The sequence below is a fragment of the Etheostoma cragini genome, chromosome 12 (assembly GCF_013103735.1).
Source record: "Etheostoma cragini isolate CJK2018 chromosome 12, CSU_Ecrag_1.0, whole genome shotgun sequence".
NCBI classification, from domain to species: Eukaryota; Metazoa; Chordata; class Actinopteri; order Perciformes; family Percidae; genus Etheostoma; species Etheostoma cragini.
This window is the reverse complement of record NC_048418.1, coordinates 8,416,432-8,439,484: the sequence shown is the minus strand read 5'-3', so window position 1 is coordinate 8,439,484 and position 23,053 is coordinate 8,416,432. Positions and strand designations below refer to the sequence as shown.

The following is a 23,053-nucleotide window of genomic DNA, read 5'->3' as shown; positions in this document are numbered from 1 at the left end:
ACACCAAATAAAGTCCTGTGATGTAGGAAAGTTGATGTATCTCAGCATTGCACTTGTTCATAGTGTTAATGTAATGCTTTTGTTTTTCAGCATGTCAAATGGCTGTAACGGGTTTACTTACAGTTCCAACTCTCTGTTCATATGACCCGTTAACGGCAATATGCCATCGAAGTAGTGGTAAAGGCTGCGTGTGTAAAAGTATAGCATTACATATATTTTCCTCGATCCTGATGGCCATATGGGACAAAATAGGATTTTCTTTGCAAACACATGAATGATATTTTGAAGAGAATTGACCATGACTCAAAAATAATTCCATGCTTTTCTGCTATAATCCACATAACATAACCTATCTGGTAGGTAGGTAGGTAGGTAGTGGAATGGTAAGCAAGCACACCACAGCCACACATAAAGTAGGCCATATACATTTTTGGTAACAAACCCAATTTTATGAAACCTTTTGAAATTGTGTTTGAAGGTTAGTCTGTATTTGATTATCTCGATGACTAGCTGTCTTAGTAGATATGCAGTAGCTAACTAAGCTAGTTGGCTATCTTGATGATTGTCAGCTACACAACCAAGGCATTCCAATCATTAATGTAATCCCTTTAAAAACAAGTGAATGTAAACCGGAAATTTAGCAACTTGTGGGCATATTATAGCTTCTAAGTTGATATGGTGAACTTGTTAGCAAACACTTGCCTTTTAACACATTTAACACAACCAGCAGATATGCAGTAACATTAACATTCATTTGGAGTCTTGTTTTTGGCCACCTGACCAATATTTACTCTTTTTTTTAATTCTGTTTTTAGTCTCTATCAACCTCTACAGAAAAACAGCTGTTTAAGCTGCTAAATGTTCCAGAATGTTCACCAGCTGGTTGCTAACTTTAACAGTGGGGTCGGCCATTTTGCTGAAAACAGCTGCCTGCTGCAACCAAAAACAATGCTACGGAAGCAGTCAGAGTCAACCAAAACAGTACTATTCCAGTGATAATTCTCTGTGGGTTTGTCACTACGAGCAGCCTCATTCACCTATAAGTAATTATTTCATCCCATGTAAATATGACAATATTGATTATGGCCATTTTAAACTTTTAAATATAAATTTAACATATGGCAAATAAGTAAAATTCTTTCTCTGCTAAATTAAAGTATTTGTTGTTTGATAATAATTTCTCAACAAAATATAATTCATGTGCTCAATTTTTCCCATCATGCGATCCGAATTGAGGCACACATATAATTCCATATAAAAGCACCCTCAGATTAAGAGTGCTGTTGTTAGTCCAGCGCTGCAGGTCATCTGAACTTTGAACTGACCAGTCACCTTCAATCACAAGACTGATAGATTGGGCTGTGACATTTCAAAGGTTGTCTACACAGAAACGTAACATTCTGCTTAGACAACGATAAATACACACATGGTGGAAAAAAACTCTGATTTGAGGTGGCAGTGTAAATCAGATGTTACCATGGAACCTATAACTCATTAAAATACAACTGCAAAGCAACTTTATAATACACTTTTTTGCATTTCCAGTCTTTTACACCTTGTTTAAGATTGTTTTAATATTGTATCATCTATTCACATTATCTTTTACAGTGCATTTGCAATGACGACCAGTTAGAATGCAATGAATAAGGCTGGATCACTCTATGAATCCACAAGTATGAAAACAAGAACAAAGAATCAGAGCTTCCCTATGTATTATTCTACCTAAGCCCGTATGTGTTCCAAGTGCACAAAACTAATGATTTGTATTTACTTGCATAAACTCAGCAGCAGTCAGTCTACTGAAAATTATATTACAAACTCAAATATCATCTGCTTTTGTGTTGTGTTATTCTCTTAAATCTCAACCATTAATTCAAATGTTTGCTCAAGAAAGTTTCAAATGCACTAAACATGGGATGGATCCATAATCTTCACAGTCAAAAGCCATTGATTCTTTTGGTTCCGTTCACAAAAAAGGTCCACTAATTATCCGCCAAATATTTCCCTGTGAAGTAAAAGGAAACATCAGAGAAGCAGAGAAGTTGAGCGTGGAGTGTCTGTGTGCATTTAGATGACTACACCGAAGAGGTCATATACAATACTGACACTCAAACTGACCTGCAGCAAATCTCTTCTTGATCAGCGATAACCGGTAGCCTGTCCCAACCAGCTGGATGTCGCACCCCGACAGAGTGCATCCCTCACTGCTGAACTGGACTGCCAGCTGTGAGGGTTTACAGGGACCTTCTGTCATCTGGAACCGGCCCAGAAGAGCCCCTACTCCTGTAGGATGCAGATACAGTATTGATAGGTTTGTGTGTGTGTTTCTGTTTCTGTTACTTTGTGTAGTGAAATAATAACATTTCAGGAAAAAGAATATATAAATCAATCCGAAAACAATGCCAATACCAACATACTTTTCACCTGTGACTGACATTTCAGTTTAGTGCAGTGACATAAGGGAGAATATAATGAGACTGATTCTCTGTTTAACAAGAAAATGATGTAAGAATATGAATAAACACATAAAATGAAAGCTTACCTCCATTTTCAGATCTATGAGAGAGACTGGGGATTTTCCACTGTATTGTCTGCTGCTCTGGATTCCTTTATGAGAAAGTAATTCCACATTACAGATGACATGTTGTCTGCCGGATAAATTAGGCCTAAGGGCATTTTCCACACCTATAAATGGTTTGCTCTGGTCCGAATCAGTTGATTAGTTTGTAAAGTTGGAGCATTCTTACTTTGATTTGGTTTCTTTTTTACAGAGAAAAACCCAAAGTAAACAAAATAAATTACTACAACACATGAACGTTTGCTCCCCATTATTATGTGTCTGGGACAGGAGCACAAAAGTAAATACAGAAAGAAAGTCCAGTGTTCTGGACTACTGCATATGTCTGACTACAGTCAAGCTAGCCGTCCCTCGCCTCTCCGTGGTCACAACGGCTCATTTCATTAAAATCATTTCCCAGATACTGCTTTGCGAGCAATGTTACTGAGTCTGCTCTGCTCGCCAAGACGTTGCTTCGCTGGCTCGGCGGCCGGTTTGACTACAGACATGCGAGTGACAGCGGCTACAGTTTGCATTCTCCACCGCAGCGCAGATTGCAAAGCAGACCTGACTACTGGAGACGTATAGCTCCAACTTGCAGTGTTCAACTGGTAGCTGGGTCAAATCACATTCTCACCACAAAAAAAATCGAGTTTGTCTGTGACCGGACAGAGATCCCCTCCTAACTGCGATTAGTGTGTTCATACCTGCCCAAACAAACCGCACCAAGAGGGTAAATGTTCCAGTGTTCAGTTAAACCAAACTAAACAAGGCAGGTGAACAAAATGCCCTAAGTCCATGTCCACGTTATTACAGAACAACTTGATTGAAGAAGTGTTTAGAACTAGTTTTCTGTCTGGCATTTTTTAATGGAAAACTTACATTTTAAACTTATAACATAGCATCTAATAATCCAATAATTTTGAGCAAAGGCTGGGAAATTGTTCTAGGTTGGATTAAGCCCCTCCACATGAGCCCCTTGAGGTGGTCAAAATTGCAAAGAGTCCTTACCAGGTAGCGGGGGGGATCATGGCCTGGAGTTTGGCCATGCCTCCATCCACAGGAACCAGGAACTGGATGTTGTGTAGTGGCACGGGGGCCGCCATGGCCTCTGTGTTGTATTTGTAGTCAATTCTAAGGTCTGTGTTGGTGCTGTCGCCTCGCCAGCTCACCGCCAGGTTCAGAGGAGTGGACTGGATCCCCTCTGCTGACACCTGAGACACACGGAAACACAAGCCGGTAAGATATATGGATGGATAGATATATATACTATAGTTAGATCAGCTAATTACATGGACCAATGGATATTTGATACCTGATATTTGATCATGTCCACGTTGTAGTATGTTGCCTGAGGCTTCTGTTCAGCCACTTTTTTCAGATGACTCATCAAGTTTGGCATATTCACCCAGAACTCCTTTGTGTCTACACTGTCTGTTGTGGAATCACTGAGGGAGAAGATGTACATATTTGATTCAGACAATTTCAACATTAAGTTACTCCATCAACCATGTGTACACCATAATTAGATACGTCTGATAACAAATTGTGTGTGTGTGTGTTTGCCTTTAATGTTCATCTTACCAGCACAACAGCTGTGGATTGGGAAGGATCTGCTCCAGTCGGCTGTAATTGCTGATGCTAAAGGTGAGGATGGGTTGAATTGGGTGGCTGGCAAAATGCCTGGTTATGCCGGCAGGGAAAGACAGCACCATCTCCCCTGTGATCTTCACAACACATCTGGGACAGAGGGAGTGAAGAGGCAGATCTCAGAGATCATGCGGAACAAAAACACACACTGCCAGAATCCCTTTAGCATCAAAACTGAAATGCAAAGTCGGTTTGTAGCTGCCAAGAATGTGTTTATCAGTATATAAAAAGAGACTATTCATCTATCTACTGATAACAAAATGTTCCATCATTTCTAAAATTTCATCAATGCATTCTGATCAGTGATGGTCCCACTGCTCAAAACAGAAAAATGTGGGCCTACTTGCTGGGGTCTGCGCCTTTGAAGTAGGCATTGATGGTTTCTGTGAAGGCAGCTGCCACTGGCAGAGTGTCCTGGGGTCCCATGGTGAGCGGACTGGGTCCTCTGGAGCATCCTGTTGAAAACACACAGACACACACACATACACATAAATACACTAACACTATGTCTATACTCTTTGCTCCTTGCCTATATGCTTAAATGTTCCTCTATGGGTTATATGCAAAGGATAGGGGAGTATAAACCAAAAAAAGCAAAACTCAACAATCCATCTAGAAACCAGATTCTATGTGGGTGAGCAGGGAATGGGATTGGATGGGTAGCGATATTCTGGCTCATTGAACATGACCGTGGAAGAGACAGAAGGTAAAAGGAAAGAAGGTGCATTCAGCCCATGCACTGCTGGGACCACAGTAGCATTCTGGCTTGACTCACCTTCAAAAGCTAAATAAAACCTGCCGTGGTCAAACCATACCAGAGGCTGTGAGGCCTCTGAGTGAGCAGAAACATGAGGAGGAGAGAATCGTGGAGAGGGACAAGACTGTGAGACAAGGACATGATGATGAGCGACAGACAACATGGACACAGACTGAGATGTGAGGCTAAAGAAACACAGGAAGAGCAAGAGGACTTGCTTGTAGTGTACCTGTGGCGGACATGTTAAGGTCCCTTCCTAAGGTTGGAGTGGACGATGCACTCTGTAAGATAATGGAGGAGATGGAGGAAGAGCTCTCTGCCCGGGCCAGGGGGGCGAAAGGTGGGGGGCTGCCTGAAACTGGAGGACTGAAGGGCCGAGTCTGGAGACAGCACACAACAACAATTGTATTAATAATCAGTTTTCACAGTATTTTATTTCATCAAGGGAGAGTAATGCAAACAGAGACTGAGAAATGAAAGGACGCTTCACATGTACCAGGTCTGTGATTGGTTTCCCTGGGGGCAGCTTTGGTCGCGAGGACGGTCGAGGAGGAGGAGGCGGGGGGACGAGGCTGCCTCGAGACTGAGGCGTGGTGGGACGGGCTGGGGACGAGGGGCCTGCGGCACATACCAGTGTCTGTGGTTAGCACTGCCTTCAGATCACAGTGAGAGAGATTATCATTCAACATAAGCTGCAACATTTCCACTCATGTCACTTTCGTAGAGAGAGTACTGCATGTCCTTACCAGAACATACTTTAGACAGTAACGTGTGACCAAACTTCAAGGAGATTTAACTACGCTTATAACTACGCTATAGTGTTTAGTTTATGTTTCCCTCATGAGTAATTCTAAGTAATGACAAAAAAACTGTCAGCGTGTCCAACATGATACAAGCCTTCCATGATTGCGCACCACCCGCACCTCCAAGTAGTTGCTTGTATCCAAGGAGGAGACGGAGGAGGATTAAAAAAACATGACATCAGAAGAGGTAATTATCTTCACTCAATTTTCTGTGCTCGAAAGTCGCCTGACGACACCATTTTCCGAACATAGCCGTACTAAGAAATACAGAGAGAGTTGTGTGGAGCTAAAAGTCTAGATTAGCTTTGTATCAACTCATTTGGCAATGGCTTAAATGTAACGGACGTTCATTAACAACTAAAAAAAAGTACACACTGAAGCTTTAAAGAGCTGCCATATTTCCCTTTTACAATTTATTAAAAAGATTCACCGCTTACTTCTAGACTTAATTAATGAGAGCAGCTGTCTGTCTGGTTCTGGGATGCCACACAATCACTGCTGAGCCTTTTGGAGGTGTTGTGGGTCTGTGGGTCCTGTAAATTAATAAAGGGATATCCGCTATCTATAATAACCAATTGTAGGTAAATCATTTTTAACTTTAAAATAACTTTTTAAACATACACACGTTTTTAAACATAACTGGAGCTTTATTTGTCATTGGTCACCTTGGAACAACAACATGTCCTGTGTATCTTAAATTAGGAAGATCATTTGGAATCTGTCCCCACGATAAAGTTACTAAAGGTCATTAAAGAAGTATGTACAGTATCTTACAGAATTACATCGCTAAGGATTAAGAACATAAGAGGCTGTTACCTTACAATCACACCACTAGATGTCAGTAAGAAACATTAGCACACGACTAACATGTTTACCTTTATTATTTTTTAAATTCTGACTGGCAGATAGGTAAAAACAATTCCACTAACCAAAAATGGTATGGTTAGTTTGGCTTTCTGCTCAGACTATAGTGTCTTAGTGAAATTGCAGGCAGGACTGAAGTTACATTACACAATAGCATTTACTGCACCCTCATCTTTAAAGGAAACGGTGCAGTTGCTTTCTATGGTTTGTGCATATGTCCATACGTTTGGAAGGTACAAGGACGCCGTCAGGTTGTAGCTAAAATAAGCATACACAAGCCATTCCTAAAACTGTATTTGAACTCGCAATCAGTGTGTTCGTAATCATGTGATTTTATTTATGAAATAGAGATTTGATCCATGTTTACAAAATAGCTTGAACTACATCACTTCGAGATTACCTATATTTCTTTTAGGGCAGTGATTTTATAAGGTTATGTAGCTCTAATTTACCAAGATTAAGATTAAGATTAAGATTAAGATTCCCCTTAAAATGGAAGATTTTTAAAATGTGACAAAGTACTTTACTAGTTACATTTACCAACAACTCTTACCTTAAGAAATAAACATTTTTTATTCATGATGTAATGACTCTAATAATGAAGTTATTCAAATGATCATATTCTTTCCATTTTAACGTTACAATATCAGTAGTTAGCATTTTTATTACACTCTTAGTTAATTAAGTGGTACATCACTTGTTGAAGTCATTTTTTCTGGAGCTGTATAAATATAAATGTTGCATTTTTCAGAATAAAGTCAAAGGAGCAGGCTATATTATGTTAAAATTTTACTCATGTTGTCACTGTAGCAGTTGCTTTTCTAAAATTGTTTTGAATAAAGCTTCCTACATAGTAAACGAGTCAGCTAGTCAAAATAATACTTATTTCAAGTGTGTCTACCAAAAAAATCATTAAGACATAAATAATGTTTATATCTACTGAAAAGAAAACAGCAAATATAAAGAGCTCTTCATGAGATGGGGATGAGTGTTCTGTATGTATCCAGATCGCAGACAGGCCAGAGGACCCGCATTTAATGGCCCCGATGGCAGCGTCATTCTAACTTTTTCAAAAAACCAAGCTAAAGGACACTCCAAAGTTGAAATACACATCTCCAATCATACTGCGTGTGTGGGCAACCTAACGCCTGTTAACACACAGAAAGAAACCAGAGTACTCACTGCTGCCGGAGGAGGGCCCTGGGGAAGACATAATAGACCTGTAGGTGGTTGGAGGAAGAGGAGGTGGCGTGCCCCTGAAGCTCGGTGTCAGCTCTCTGGGTGAACCCACAAAATCTGGGATATCATCTCTCAGGTATGCTCCCTCTGGAGTCCTCTTTCCCCCCATGCACCCCAGGACCAGGGGTGATGTGACTCCTGGCCGAGGAGACCTCCGCTCTGCTGGCAGAGGGGGCACAGGGCTGATGGGGACAGGGGACGCAGAGTACTCCGCAAACTGCAGCACCTCCTCATCGATCGCCTCGTGGTCGAAGCATATTGGAGGCGAACTAGAGGGGGAGAAGTCGGGAGGCAGGGGAGGGGCTGGTTCATCTGGAGGAGGAGGTCCGAGCACGATGGAAGAGGGGGATTCTGGTGGCGTGAAAGGAGGAGGAGACCCGGGAGAAAGCAAAGGAGGCGAAGGCGGGGGCTCATTTGGCGGCGGACCTGGAGAGAGACAGGGGGTGGAGGGGGTGGACGAGGGCGTGTCTGGAGGAGGAGAGTCCGGTGGGGGAGGGGGTGCGGGCTCATCAGGCGGCGGCGGTCTGTTGCTGGTGAAAATAACCCATCTGGGAGACATCGTTTCCTCACTGGTGTGGGTGCTGTCCGTGGGGCCGAACACGTCGTCTAGGTCAGGGGCCGGGGAGCCTCGGTAAGAGGCGGGGGACAGCACGTTCAGGTAGATGGGGGCAGACCTCCGAGATGCCCTTCCATTGGGTAGATCAGCTGCAAAGAATTTGAGGTAGTATTTAGATGAAAGCTCATGGGATTTAACTGTGTGACTGAAACAGAATGCAGTTTTTTAAAGCTACATTTACCAGCAGAGTCCGAAGAATAGCCGTAATGACTTCTTGATGGAATGTTTTTTGGAGGAAGCGGAGGAGGGGCTGCAACAAGGGCGTGGGTCAGGCCTGTTTAGCACTACAGAGTACAACATTTCAAATAAGTACTGATGTTCCTGAGGTTCATTCATGCCAGCTCACCTCCTGTCGGGAAACTTCTGCTCAGCTGTGATTCTGAGCATGGTCTTGATTCTCCCCATACTTCAGTTGGGACCACTGTGATTGGAAAACACATAAACAGCACGTCTGTAAACTGCACCTGCTACATGACGTGTTTAGTATCAATTCATGTGATGTAATATCGATAGCAAACAGACCATCATATCTGGCATATTTTGTCTCTGAAGGCAGCCCAAAAAAGGCAGGAACGTTCTGCGACAGCCTCTCACTGCAAGAGGAGACATACGATCAAGAACTTTTCCTGCTCATGGTTATTCCAGTGGTTCTCAACCCGGGGGCCGGACCCTCAAGGGGGTCGCAAGATAATTTCCGGGGGTTGCCAGAAAAAAAAAAATTAAATAACATATTCTAGACTGGGGAGTGGTTTTTACATAACTGTGTGAGTTTGTTACATTACATATATTATATCTAGAGCTTGATGTGTTAATCAGGAAGTCCTGGAAAACAGAAAGGGGTCTGAAGGTAGATCAGGGAGAGAGAAAAAGTCACAAACGTATCAAAAATCCACAGAGCCAGGAGCACATTGGACAAGACAAGTTGCTAGCTGCTAAAACTAAACTAAACGGTAAGTAAAGCAAAGCATTATTTTTTTGTATTTATTGATCAGAGAATTCACAAAAATCAGAATCAAAATCAGCAGGGGAATGTGTGTAGAATTAAACCAGTTTACAACTCTCTTTCTATTTTGAGAGGAGGAGGGGGGGTCGCAAACACCAACCTCATAATTCTGGGGGGGTCACGTGTGTATAAGGTTGAGAGCCACTGTTTTATTCAACCTCGAGCAGCACCAATTACTTACAGACTGTAAAACTGGGGTATTGACCATGGACTGAATGTATATATTATTACATATAATGAATATATTCTGTTGTTGTATTCAGTGGTCAATATTTGTTAAAAGAGTGACAGACCTTGGCATCTCAGGTGCAGGACTTGGTGTGGGGGTGGAGCGTCTGGGTCTGGCAATCTCTTCACCTATTAGAAACATAACAAAAACTGTTGCTCTATTGCAATTGTTTTTATTTTTAGTATCACAAAAAACATATGTATAGCTATTGGTGTCGCTCTAAGAATAGCAAAATTGGTCTGTCAGTTGGTCCGCTACTTTGGTCCAGACTAAAATATATCTGGATAACTATTAAACAGACAGTCGTGTTCCCCTCAGGGTGAATTTAAAACACTTTGATCATCCCTTAACTTTTCATAAAGAGCCGTGAAGTGTGTCCAATACTTTTGTTTTTGGCCAACACATGTAAAACTGACATTTCCATCAGCCGCAGCGGTACTTTGTGTTTAGTGCTAACGTTAACATGCTAACAAGCTAAAATAAGATGATAAACATGATTCACATTTTGCATGCTAACCATCAGCGTGTTTGCATTGTTGTTGTGAGGGTGTGAGCATTTCTTTTTGGCAAAATTTGTTAGCCAAAGTTGTACTTACAGGATAAATTCCTTTTTATCTGTCCCTGTAAAAGATAGAATCCAAACAAAAGATAAAATTAGCATTTAGATTATATATCATAAAAGCGTACAACACAAAAATCATACATCACTGTTCCATTCAATTTTAGTTTTTTTTCTAAGACAAGTAACAAAGCAGTAAGGTTAAGTGGAACTTCATACAAAAGTTTTAGCATCTGCAATTAATTCTGAGGCATAAATATATTTACAAATACATGTTTTTAATTTAATAAAGCCAATCAGTACAGTCAAATCAAGAAGCTATATCAATGTAAACATATAGAAATGCATAGATTGTTGTTACCACAGTATTATTGTTCTCACTTGTTTTAGGAAAATAACAATGTTGAGACTTAAAACTATGTATTATTTTGATTTTGCTGTGTATACTTTTACTTTCTGCACTGCATTTTCTTTGAAACGGATCAGGCAGCAGGGATTAGAAAGCTGTGCTTCAGACTGTCGGCTTTGAAACAGCCAGCAGATGGTGTAAGAAACTCACCGGGCTGCGTCTCTGAGACCAGCAAAAAGGAAGAGAGAACAGACCTGGGTCAGAGAGTGAGTGACAAATCAGTCAAATGGACACCAACTAAAACTGCACACATCGAACCTCTTTACTTGCACCGCAAAGCCTTAATAATGCAACATGAGCCATAACACCCTTGAGATAATGAGGACAATCGCAGCATCCCCTACAACCAACACACACGTAGCAGGTCACACGGCATTTAAGCTTCACATAGACCAAATCAATAGGTCTGGAGCTTTGTGTGTGTGTTATATTTACTGTGCATTATGTTCACTTTCAGTTCAGTTTTATATAAGCATGTTTAAAAACCAACCCTAGTTGACCAAAGTGCTTAAAAGAGCAAAAAAAAAAAAAAAGATAGAATACACAAACAATACAATACACAATACAAAATAATCAACAGTTGAAAAGGCTCAGGTTGGTGTTTTTTGCCTCCAACGTCACCTTCCATGCAGCTAACCGTAACACTAAACATAACCACTGCTGCACTGGCTGTGAGGAGATGTTGGGGGCAAAAAACACCAAACACCGTTGAAAAGGGTCAAGGTGTCTAAGCTCAACTTGAATTGAAAGCCAAGTAGTAGTGGGTCTTAACCCTTATTTTGTCTTCACTTTCGGGACCCTCTCGTATCCCTCGGGTCAAATTGACACGGGACTTATTTGGGGTTTTAAAAAAAATTCTAAAATAAAATTTTACTTCATAATCTATTGACAAATATGCAATTTTAAACAATTGAGAAAACATGCTGTATATGTTAAGGGAATGCAATCAGTCATAAGGTTAGGATTCATGTTTAAATCCACTATGTGATCATTCTTTTCTTGGAAAAAGTGGTCAATTGAGTCAGGAATACATGTTTATCACAGAAAATAAGTTAAGGCCATCGATTTTCAGGTAGAAAAGAATGCATAATTGTACAATTTTTCTTCTTAAGTCTTAAGTTTTCTTCTTCTTCTTCTTAAATATAAAAATCTTGAAATGGGTCAATTCGACCCGAATACCATACAATGGGTTAAGCAAGGACTTGAATGTTTCAACGGTCCAAGATGCTTTTATATGCAAAGGTAAACCATTGCAGAGGTTTGGAGCAGCCACTGCAAAGGCTCGGTCACCTTTGTTTTTTAACCTGGATCTGGTCCCATTGAGGAGCATCTGATTGGAAGAGCACAGTGCTTTGACAGGTTTTTGGACATGTAAAAGCTTCAATAAATTAGAAGGCGACGACCCATTTAAAATCTTAAAAACAAGCAATACAATCAATCCTGAAACTAACAGAAAGCCAGTGGACCGTGGCCAAAACCAGTGTAATGTGGTTATGTTTTCTGGTCCCGGTTAAAAGTTGAGCTGCTTCGTTCTTGAATAACTGTAACCGACGAAGGGATGATTGATCCAATCCAACATGAAAAGAGTTAAAGTAGTCTAATCGGGACGTACTAAAAGCATGCATGACTCTTTTGATGTCTTTGCGTAGCAGGAAGGGCTTAACCTTAGCCTAAAGTCTCAGTTGGAAGTAAGTTATTTTAACAACAGAACTAATCTGTTTGGGATATTTAAAAGCACTGTCAAAAATCACAAGTTACCTAGAGCATTAACACAGGCACTAAAATGTTGTTGTAACAAAAACACTTTGCCAGACAGGTTGAACTAAAGCGGAAGTTAAACAGAAATATCAACAACACCAACGCTGAGGGTGAGACAGAAAATACATGCAGACAAATGGGGAAGCCAAAAAAGGGAATTTCTAAGTGAACTATCACATTTCCAAGTGAATTAATGCCAATGCGATCACTGTTGGTAGTGATACAGATGGGAAGATGAATGGCATACGTACCGGACTTCTCTTCTACAAGATGACAGCAGATTAATGAGAAGAGAAGATAAACACAAAGAGGGGTGTAAGACAAAATTCAAAAGCTGTTACCATATTATAAATTGCAGCATGCGTTCCCTTCAGTACTTTGTGGCAGAACAAGAGTCCTAGTCAGCAGCGCTCACCAGAGATGGAGAGAGTGCCAGGCCTCCCACTGAGGCTTTTAGCTCATCCATAGATGGAGGGACACACTTGGCACTGTCCGGCACCAGCGGCTTGATCCTAATTTTGAATTTCTTCTTGCTGTCCTCGTCATCCTCGGAGTCGCTGGAGGAGAAAAACTGCTTTGCTTTGGAAGCTGGTGAACATGCGTCAAGGACGAAGTGGAATAATGTGAAAGATGGAGGCTAATTCAATGTTTTACAGCATTTAAAGATAACGTATTCATTTAAAAAGTCTCTGCAAAGAAGAGTGAGTCGTCAACTCTGTGTCTCTGTCTGCTGTGTCCCAGTTAACTATATTACACCTGCTGTAACTGACACTCCTGCCATGTCTCCGCTAAATCATCCTGCTCCGGGGAAGTCTCCATAGTACCTGCTCTCTAGGAATCCATTTCAAACTTATAGCTGCTAACACCTGCGGGAGCAGAAACTTAAAAATACCAGTGAACTTAGGGTCAGCTGTTAATGAGCACTGTGACACTGTGACAACTGAAAAGTCAGTCTGGATGTAGTCTTGCATTGCCAGACCTTCCTCCATAGCGCTGCAAAGGAGGGTCTGGCTACTCCACACAGCCTTCCGGGATGGGAGAAAAACATGCTCTGGATTATTGGCATTTCTTTAAACCAATCACAAGCATCTTGGGCGGTGCTAAGCGTCGCATGGAGCAACGGCACTTCGGTGAAATAGCCTCGGGAAGGAACTCGTTGTGGTGAAACGTGTACGTTCAAAGGTTGTTTTAATCGTGCAACAGAAAACTCAGATTGGACAGAGAGTCTAGCTAGCTGTCTGGATTTACCTTGCAGAGATCTGACACAAAGAAAGCGGAAGGTAGCGGACATCCAGCTGAAATGAAAGACATCTGGCGGAAATTTTGGCATGAACTGAACAATCCCTGAAGTGAAACGTCATGGATATAGACTAGTATGAATGCAATGTGTCTGTCTGTCTGTTTTCTTTTTTTCAGTTTAAGGGACATACACATGTGGGATGGCAAGATAGGGGGCGGGGGACTATTGATTTAGCTTAGTTAATGCGGAGAATCACTCATCCAAACAGCTCAATAGTTTTGCGACACAAGAGTCCCAAGACTACTTCCTCTCTTCACTGCAAGGATATCATCGCCCTCGTCACCGGGCCGGAGGCTGAAGCCCTCCTCGTCCACATCAGGGGAGGCCTGGAAAACAGAGAGGAGAAAGGTGACAGTCATTTCCAGTCGGTCACATACTGGTACTACAGAGGCATCACTAAACTCTCTCCTGTGAACGGCTCTGAATATAAATTTGGATCAAATTTGACAGATGTCTTGCCTGAGACGGGAAGCTTCCTGGTTGAAGCTCCCGCACACTCACAGAAGTAGGCAGCCATCACTCTATTTGTCATTTTAAAACTAGCGTTATGTGACACCGGTAGCCACAGCACAGTACAAGTATTGTAGCTGCAAAGTCCCTGCTTGGTCAGAAACAACAAAAATGAGGAGTATGCTTCGCATACTTACATATCTGTCCCAGTCAATCTCCCCATAGAAACCATTTGGGGCTCCATTGGCCTTTTTCTAGTAACAAAATGGGGAAAAGACACAATTAAAGGAGAATAATTAAATGGAAATAAAATGTCATTGCAAATAATGACATAATATAAAATGATTTGTATAAATAAATAAATTAGAAACAAATATCAAAAGAGACCGGTGTATTGCAATTTGGTTTAAATGTTGTAGTTTTGGTCATTTTTTCTGCCGGTAAAACTAATAACCAAGTGAATAGTGACAAATTGCTAAGAATAAGTAACTTGGAAATCCAGGCCCAAATCTGAAAGATTAAGGGTCTAGAATCAAGTAATGAAAGTTGCCCATCTCGAGGGGGGCCACAAGCGTGCTTTTGAAAATCTCACACTGCATGCAACTGGATAACAATACAACCAATTACAACAACACATGGGGTGATGTATCCAGAGCCCCATACGCTTAGCTACCAGCGGAGCTAACTGGAAGACTAAACTGTCCCCTCTGACCCGCCTAGATCAGACACACCGATGTGAAGGCAAACAGTAAAATTTGTATTCAAACTTTCAGTTGTAAACATCCATTACAATTCATTTTTCTACTTTCTGGTTTTAACTTTGATCTATCATAGTTGACATAGTTGTTTGCACACAGTTTTCTTGTGCAATGAGGGATTACTACCGACATTTCAGATGGCCTTACTTTTGTTTTTCCCCTCCAAACGAAGAGGTTTAGATTAAACGTTGGCTTGTTGACAACTTGTCAGATCATTAGCCTGTTGCGGTGTTTTCAGATTTCAAAGTAAGTACAAAGTTCATCATAATGAAATAGAAGTGATGCTAAAAACTATATAAACCAATTTGTAATAAACAGGAGTTATCTTTTAAAGGCAGTAATAACTGTTGTAACACAATGTATTTGGATAAGTTTCTTTGTTAAACAGCCCTGTATTTTTACTCATTTTTCTGAGAAGAAGAGAGAGAACAGAGAGGAAAAATCACACATTTACATTACATACATTTCCTTTCTTTCTGCTTCCAGCTCCTTCTTTGTCAGGTGAACTCCTGCTTGAACAAAAAAATAAATCATAAAACTAGTGCAAATACAAAACATGATGTTTGGTACAGATTCAATCTTAATTTTTCTACAATACCGCTGTCAAAACACTAACAGTAGTACAACAGTCTAGTCTGCATTAACTAAAATAGTGTATCAGGAGCTTTATCATCAGACGTTCAATATTTGACAGTTTTTATACCCAATGCTAATGACCCAATTTGGTCAAGGTTTAGGTATTTAGGTTTGTACCCAGCCCTATTCATTCACATTCTCAAACTGATTAATTTTCAAACTGCTTTCAGAGTTAGGTGGTTGTTAATGTTGGCATGTTAATTACAAGTCTGAGTGAACTCACGTTGCATCTGCATCCTTGTCTCTCTTTCGTAAGCCCAGGGCTTTCCTGGTTCGTTTTTTCAGTCCTAGTGTAGAGAGAGGGAGGGAGACCAACATCATGAAGTGATGAATTAGTGTAACGCTAATATAACACCTAATAGTTATCTGTCAAGTTGACTGTCTTGTCATTAAAATGCACTTAAAAGCAAATAACACAAGAGCTACAGGCTCATGTACAGTAACTTGGGGATGAAGATGTCCTATAGTGGTAAATACAGTAAGCATAATAAGTTTATATAAATTAATGTATTGATTCGGGACACAAACATACTGCCATCTGAAGAAAGCCTCTAGATAAAATGCAGCAGCGCAGACACAATCTCCTTAAGTGACCCCTCTCTGACTATATAGAATGTCAAGAAAACATGAGCAGAGGTCAATTTGTCCACTTCATTAGTAAGATTCAAAGGAGAGTGAGGAGAGATCTACTATGGCAGCAACCGTCAGCCAAACTGGGTGCCAAGACCCCTGCAGCACTGACGGTTGGCACCACAAAGCACTCAAATCAGGACGACTGTGACAACAAACAAAAAGGACAAGAATCAAATCCCAAACCCTAAAGCTTTCTGCATAAGTATTGCAAGGTTGGAATTTTAGTGTAATGCTTCATCTGTGTTTTTATTCCTGGTTTGCGGTGTCACTGACTTACAGTATGTAAGGTGAATCCACAAACTCAGAAAAAATACAATGTATAGCACAGTTGTTAAAAAACAATACTTAAAACACAAACACAGAAACATGTCAAACAGGGAACCATTTCCCATAAGTCTGAGCCGTCGGAATCGTATGCCTCCAAGCTTATCAATTCCTTTAATCAATGCATATTTCCTACCTGACAAAATGAGCTACTTTTAACCACAATTATATTTGGTAGTAGTCCATTCTGAAAGACATTTTCTACTTGAAAGAATGAGCTACTCTACTTTTAATCCCATTGATGTGGGCTAAACGTCTGCTTCTCACACATATCAGACCTGAGTAGCTGCTGAACAATGCTTTTTTGCTAAGGTTTTTTTTTTTGCTGAGGTCATTAGGAGTGGGAGACTTAGTTCATCAGGTTAGTCTGACAGGATGAGCTACTGGTATTTCATCCTGAGACTGCAAACTGTCAGAACACCGGCATGTTTTTCTATCGTGCACTGCAAAATAATGACGTCAAATTTGTGCATCTACATTGGTGGAAACATGTAGGAGTCATGGTGTAGCAGAAGAAAAAGTCTAAAGTATGGCTTCATTTCACGAAGAAAGATGACAACAGTGCTGCTAAAGTCTGTAAAATGATAATTTGAAGTAAGGGACGACATGGGCTTAAAATCCAGGAATATCATGTGTTTGACTTCTTCCCAACCAAGTAGCATGTCAGTTACTGAGGGTATATCCTATGTTATAATACTATTAGCGCCACAGGTTTCTTGGACTAAGAAAACCTAAATGAAAACTAATGCTGTACAAATCTTCTCTCAATCAACAGTTGTGTTGATGCTGAAAACCTGTGTGAGGCTGTTTTCTTTCCACACAGAAAATTTACCAGGAATCTTTAAAGGAATCAATAATGATTTGGATCAAAACCAGAATCGATAATGCCATTGGTATCAATAAAATGTTATGATTTCCCATCCCTAGGGCTGTCATTTTTTAACTCTTTTTTTAAGCATTATTGTACAGGAACAGCCAAGATGGTTGGGACCAGACAGAGTGATGATGATTATATTATATGAGTCCAACAATGACGTTGTTAAAATGTCAGATGAAGACCTAAAGGGGTCAAAACCAATACTGGGACTTCGATAACAGTTCCATCCATTTTAACATAAAGAAATTACAACAAAAATCTTTTTATATATTTCTCAGCTCCTACTATGTGAGCACGTAGAGTTTTTTCTGCATACCTATACAAAATGTAACTTAAGATAGCCAATCAGCATGATTAGATCTTGATAGAAGCATGCTGCATGCTTATTGGCTCACTAACGCTGATGAGATTTACTCCTTAGGTACTGAAATTTCATATTGAATGATGAGGCATTTTTTGATATTCAACACTTAGGAGGCAATTTGATCAGTGCCAAAAATGTATCAAATTTGGTACCAAGCCCTAGTCAAAACATTGTGGCTTTTTTAACAATTTAGCCACTAGAATAAAGGATTTTTAATGAATTTATTATATTACACACAGAAGAAGGCATGATTGTGATTGTGATTGTGACTCCAGGAATGACTTTATTGTCATTTTTTTTATTGCTTCTACCCATAAGCCATTAATTGCCATTTGTGTTCTTTGCTCAATACCTCTTTTTGTGATGTGTGTGCTGTCTTTAAAAGGAACATACTTTTGCAGTGTTGGCTCATTTAGTTTACTTTGTCCAAATATAGTCCTGGATTGATTGTTTTTAATTGTTGAGGGGGAAATTAAATCAAACTGGCTCATATTGAAATCCTGATAATAAGACTCATTAAAACTATAAATGTTAAGACAACTGCACTAGTGCTAAGTCCCATTCCCTTGGGATGAAGCTCTCCTAGGTGCTGAAGGACATATCAGGGCCTGTGATATATTACTAGCTAGCTGGGCTGCTCAATAGCACAGATTATCCCTGCATCGTGGCTCTGTATCAGTGGAGACAGCTCTGTCCAGTCCTAACCGGCACGTGTCTTAAGTGATAAGAAGTAAAAATAGACAATCCTGACATTACAGCGACAAACTTGCTGAACAATATGATACATCTTGAGGGAACAGACCACTTTTGTAACCCATTTACAAAATTTGCCTGAGGAGAGTCCTACACCACTCATTTAACGGTGTAATTATTATATTAGCTGTAGATATAGTTTGGGTCTTTTTTTCTTGATCTAATTATCAGAAACAAGATGTTTGGACACATTTCTGTTAAACTCTTTGCATGGACCATAGTGGTGATTTCACATACAAATGGCACATACTTTGCATTACTGCGGACTATTTTTCAGTAAAGCATATGCACGTGATGCACCGTCACTCTTTACTCTAGCACCACCATTCCACTTTCAAAATAGGGTTTCAAATGCATATCCTAATTTCCAAGCTAAAACGTTTTTGAAATGATTCCCATCTACAAACAATAACAGATTATTGTTTGTAATTAGAAAAGTGTAGGAAAGCTAACGATGTTAGTTTAGCTAAAAGCTAATTTGGCTAACCACTAGCTGACAGCTTGATTCAGCCTAAAAAAACGTTACTCAAACTAAACAGTGGGAAAAGCAGGCTACAGCTAAATTAAGACTTTACACTAATAATAAAGACAAGTATTGAGTTATTGTATTTTAAATGAGCACAAGTAAAGAAGAACTGACGTAACAGCTGTTATATATTTAAACAGTTATTTTTAACTTTTGAGGGTCTTTTACATGCTGACGCAGCTAGTGGTTAGCAAAACTATCTGTTAGCTAAACTAACGTTAGCTTTCCGGTTGAGGCGAACAGACTTTCTTTAACTGTCTATGGGAACAGATTGTGCAGTGTTGTAAATCTGCATTCATCGTGATACCATCCGCGTATGCGCGAAGATATTGCACATGCGCAGAACGGATCGTGCAGGCAGGACGGATCATGTACCGACAGACTCGACTCTCATTGGGTATGACGCGCTATACCGTAAATCGTTTACATCTGAGCATGCGCGACTCAAATCTGCACTCAACTTCCATTGGGGAGTGACACTTGGGCTAGAGTTTGCTAACAGAGTTTCCAAGTTAGTGACGTGTTACTGACAACTGACGTTTGATGTAGGTGACTTTGGTTTGCTGTCGCCGCGCTATCATCATCGTGTAAAGCCTGCCTCAACAGTTGTGATCGGTGCCTCGATTTGGAAAAACTGGAAATAAGCTTAAGTGGGCTCTTGGCCAGACTAATTTGCAGCGCAAATCTCAAATTTGCCGATTTGAGTTCGTCAGGGTTTTCCCAGGCTAGTTGGCGCCGGCACATGGACTCCAATCCTTTTCATGACATAGCATTTTCTTACTTTAAGAGAAAATTCTTTACTCAAGGTGCACTTCCTAGATTTACTTCAGCCACATCTTGTGGCCTTCATTAGCAAAAAGCTCCATAAGAAATCTGGCAACTGATGTTTGATTTGTTCCAGAGCATTCAGCTGCATCTGGTGGCCTACATCAGTGGAGGGAGTTTACAACTGAGCCATCTGCATGTGCAGATGAAGGCGACCAGATGTGACTGACGGCTCCAGAAGAAATGTTGCAGGTGGATCTGAACAAACCAGCGAGAGGATGCCTCAAAACAGTACTTTTGTTACTGCTTCAAAAGAATGTGCCCCACAGTTTTTGTAAATTCCTGAAACAGACAAGCTGTCAGATATCCATGCTGGCTGTCAGTTGTGCATAGGTGTGAACCTTCTTTACACACCTACAGCAACACTGCCTGCTAAACAACACCATGCATCAGTTGCCAGTGATAGAGCAGTGGTTTGATTTTAAAAAGAAAGACAAAAGCAAAATAACCAGTGTTGGGCTAGTTTTGAACAATGTACAGGATAGATTTGCTCAGTGCTGATACACGTTGAACGCACTCAAGTCGCTTCAACTCCATGTTTAAAGATACCTGTAAGTACAGTTTTCTGTATTTCGGACTTGACCTTGACATTGTGTTAGTTTTCTATTAGCATCTACAAACTAAACCTCATCTTTGGCAGCTGGCAAACAAATGGCACATTACCACCACCTAACTATTTTTTATTTTTTTTTAATCTGTTAATTGATCGCCAATGGGGAATTACAATTTACACTCTGTGTCCACATTTTGTGTTTGTTAGTAATCACACACAGTCCTGAACTCTTATTCCAATTCATAAATAATATTATACTGTATGATGTCTAATTTCTCAGCTCACCTTCTAATTGGCTTTACAATGGGGTTTGATGATGCACTGTGCATCTTTTTGTCTGCTCCCTTTCAATGAATTGCCAATCTCTAGAAGGTTTAAAGTTTTGGCAAGTTGGTTTTCATACAGTCCTGGTATTAACTGCATCAAAAGGCTGACTGGAAATTAGGATATCAATGTAACACTTTATGCCATGCTCTTGTAAATGGTCAGCATTAGTATATAAGTACAGTATGTAAGTATTGAAGTTACAGGGCTGAAAGATGCTAAACCACCGGTATAGACCTTGTACGTCAATGTCAAGCCACCACAGTCATTTAACTGTACAGTTCAAAAAGGGATCATTTGCACAAATAATCAAAGATGAAGGTGCTCATTTCCCACAGTCTAAGTTGTGTGACATTATAAGCCATGTACTGGAGATATTGCACTTCATTATTTATAGAGATGATAAACCCACATGCTGCATGCACAAAAGGGCTGTTATTGCAGCACATGTACGGCGTCCACACAACATGTACTGGGTCACTTACTACACCTGACAGACCATACTGTGTAATCAGCTATGCACGTGTAGTTAAGGAAGGCTATGATAAGCATGTGACATCTGTGTTGCTGTGTAGCTCATGAACTGGGTACAGTATCATGGTAGGCTGACTGTCAGCCTCTTGCTAATAATAGCTAACTTCCTTTACCACGTTGGCATTAATGGATGGTAAAGGCCCAGCATCTGTCATGAAGGGTTAGATCTAAGATTCAGCTCCTCCGTCACAGTTTACAATGTACTTTACCCCATTCCACCACTGTTAACTTTAGGTACAGCATTCTTATGCAACAGAGGCCCCAACTAATAGATGGTTTAAGCTTTACTTGTCCTATTGCCATGATATATTACGCACTGAAAGCAACAGCAGAAGAGTTATAATTAAGTGTAGCTTACTGGACTCCTGAAATACGTATTTTTATGACTCAGACTGTGACATTGTGTATCTAAATGCTATAATGTGCACAAGCAAACATACATACACACGCGCGCGCACGCGCTGGTCATGAATGTAGCTCATTTTAGCTCAAAGGTCCTCTGTGAGTGACCGTGCGACAGATCACATCACTGGATTCGCCAGCTTTATTGGCCCAGCGGGACACAAGAGGGCACGAGGAGGACGAAGAAGGAGGAGGAAACATGGGAAATATAGGAGGAGAAGGAGAAGGAGTGCACAGCACAGATTATTTACCTTGCATCATGACTGCAGATTGTCATCCTATGTTGTCTGCCGGTGCGCACACGGACAGGAATGTAGAAACCCAGCCGGTCATAGGATCCCTGGGCAGGGCATGGCTAATTCTGCACAGCTCCCCAGCGAAGCACGATGTTGATTCCCTCCACCCCCAAGGGCCAAACTCCCAGACACCCGCACGGGGAGGTGGGGTGGGCGGAGAGCTGAGAGGCAGCAGCAGTGGTGGAGGACACAGTAAGAAGAGACACCCGAGGAATATGCAGCAAATCTCGGTAAGAGAGGGGGGGGGGGTCTTCTTTCTGTGTGCACGTTAGGCCCCGGCAACCCGAGCAGCACCGACACACGCCATCTCTGAGAAGGGGGATGCTGAGGAAAGGCAATGGAGAAAAAAAGCAGAGCGCTACACACAGAGAGAGAGAGAGAGAGAGAGAGAGAGAGAGAGAGAGAGAGAGAGAAGGGAAGAGGGAAGAGGGAGGGAGTGGGAGGCTCCCTGATGTCACATCTGCACTAAACCAATCCCTGCAACCATGGTCACGTGGTCGCTGTCCCCTGATGCCTTCAGCACCTCTTGGTTTGCTCCAAGCAGACACTCTACAGCCATCTGCATACATAATACACAAGGTCTCACATAATATAATGCACTATTTGAGAAAGGTATGTCTTACAATGAAAGCAGAAAAAAAGGTTCACTTTGGGCTTAGTAGAATTCCCTATATTTGTCTTTGTTTTGGACATTTTTTGTGCAATCATTGAAATGCAACGTAGTTGATGTATTTATTTTTTAGGTGTTGAGCTTAACAGGACAATGAGAACCAAAAAAAATTCACAAATCCAAAAAGTGGCACGACTGAATCACTGACCCACAGACAAACACAGGACACAAATAAGAGTTTCCGCACTGTCAAAAAAGGCCTCAAGTCTCCTTAAATCCTTTTGTCAAATCATGAATACACTTATAAAAAAGTATAACAGAAGAGAAAAAATGATTCCATCATTTTTTTGGTCAGCTTACTGAACCACATGATTTTGTCCTTGAGTGAGCGACAGATACAAGCTCTGATAAAAGGCCCTTGAAGGAAATGATAGTTTTGATAGA

At 40.8% G+C, this 23,053-nt stretch overlaps 1 protein-coding gene across 4 annotated transcripts; it reads right to left on the bottom strand.

Moving 5' to 3' along the window:
• Positions 1-1,529: 1,529 nt before the first annotated feature.
• sgip1b (SH3GL interacting endocytic adaptor 1b) lies at positions 1,530-22,388 on the bottom strand. Of its 4 annotated transcripts, none has more exons than XM_034887417.1 (24): positions 21,955-22,388; positions 15,812-15,875; positions 15,416-15,464; positions 14,392-14,448; positions 14,013-14,070; positions 12,860-13,035; positions 12,696-12,707; positions 10,837-10,848; positions 10,315-10,339; positions 9,783-9,846; positions 9,009-9,079; positions 8,833-8,907; positions 8,668-8,736; positions 7,814-8,575; positions 5,461-5,582; positions 5,194-5,344; positions 4,983-5,039; positions 4,551-4,662; positions 4,142-4,297; positions 3,873-4,005; positions 3,569-3,771; positions 2,543-2,607; positions 2,119-2,283; positions 1,530-2,005 (listed from the first exon to the last, which is right to left on the bottom strand). In XM_034887417.1, the coding sequence occupies exons 1-24, from the start codon at positions 21,962-21,964 to the stop codon at positions 1,983-1,985; spliced, it is 2,691 nt and encodes an 896-aa protein (XP_034743308.1). In that variant the 5' UTR covers positions 21,965-22,388; the 3' UTR covers positions 1,530-1,982. The 4 variants fall into 4 exon arrangements, with proteins under 4 accessions (XP_034743308.1, XP_034743309.1, XP_034743310.1 ...); XM_034887418.1 differs by having other exon boundaries at positions 15,416-15,461; XM_034887419.1 differs by lacking the exon at positions 4,983-5,039.
• Between the last annotated feature and the right edge of the window lie 665 nt (positions 22,389-23,053).

Coding starts and splice junctions, on each gene's coding strand:
- sgip1b (XM_034887417.1), bottom strand. Junction 3,772..3,872: donor TGGACATGATCAAATATCAG/GTATCAAATATC, acceptor CGTGTGTCTCAG/GTGTCAGCAGAGGGGATCCA. Junction 2,284..2,542: donor TCATAGATCTGAAAATGGAG/GTAAGCTTTCAT, acceptor TGCATCCTACAG/GAGTAGGGGCTCTTCTGGGC.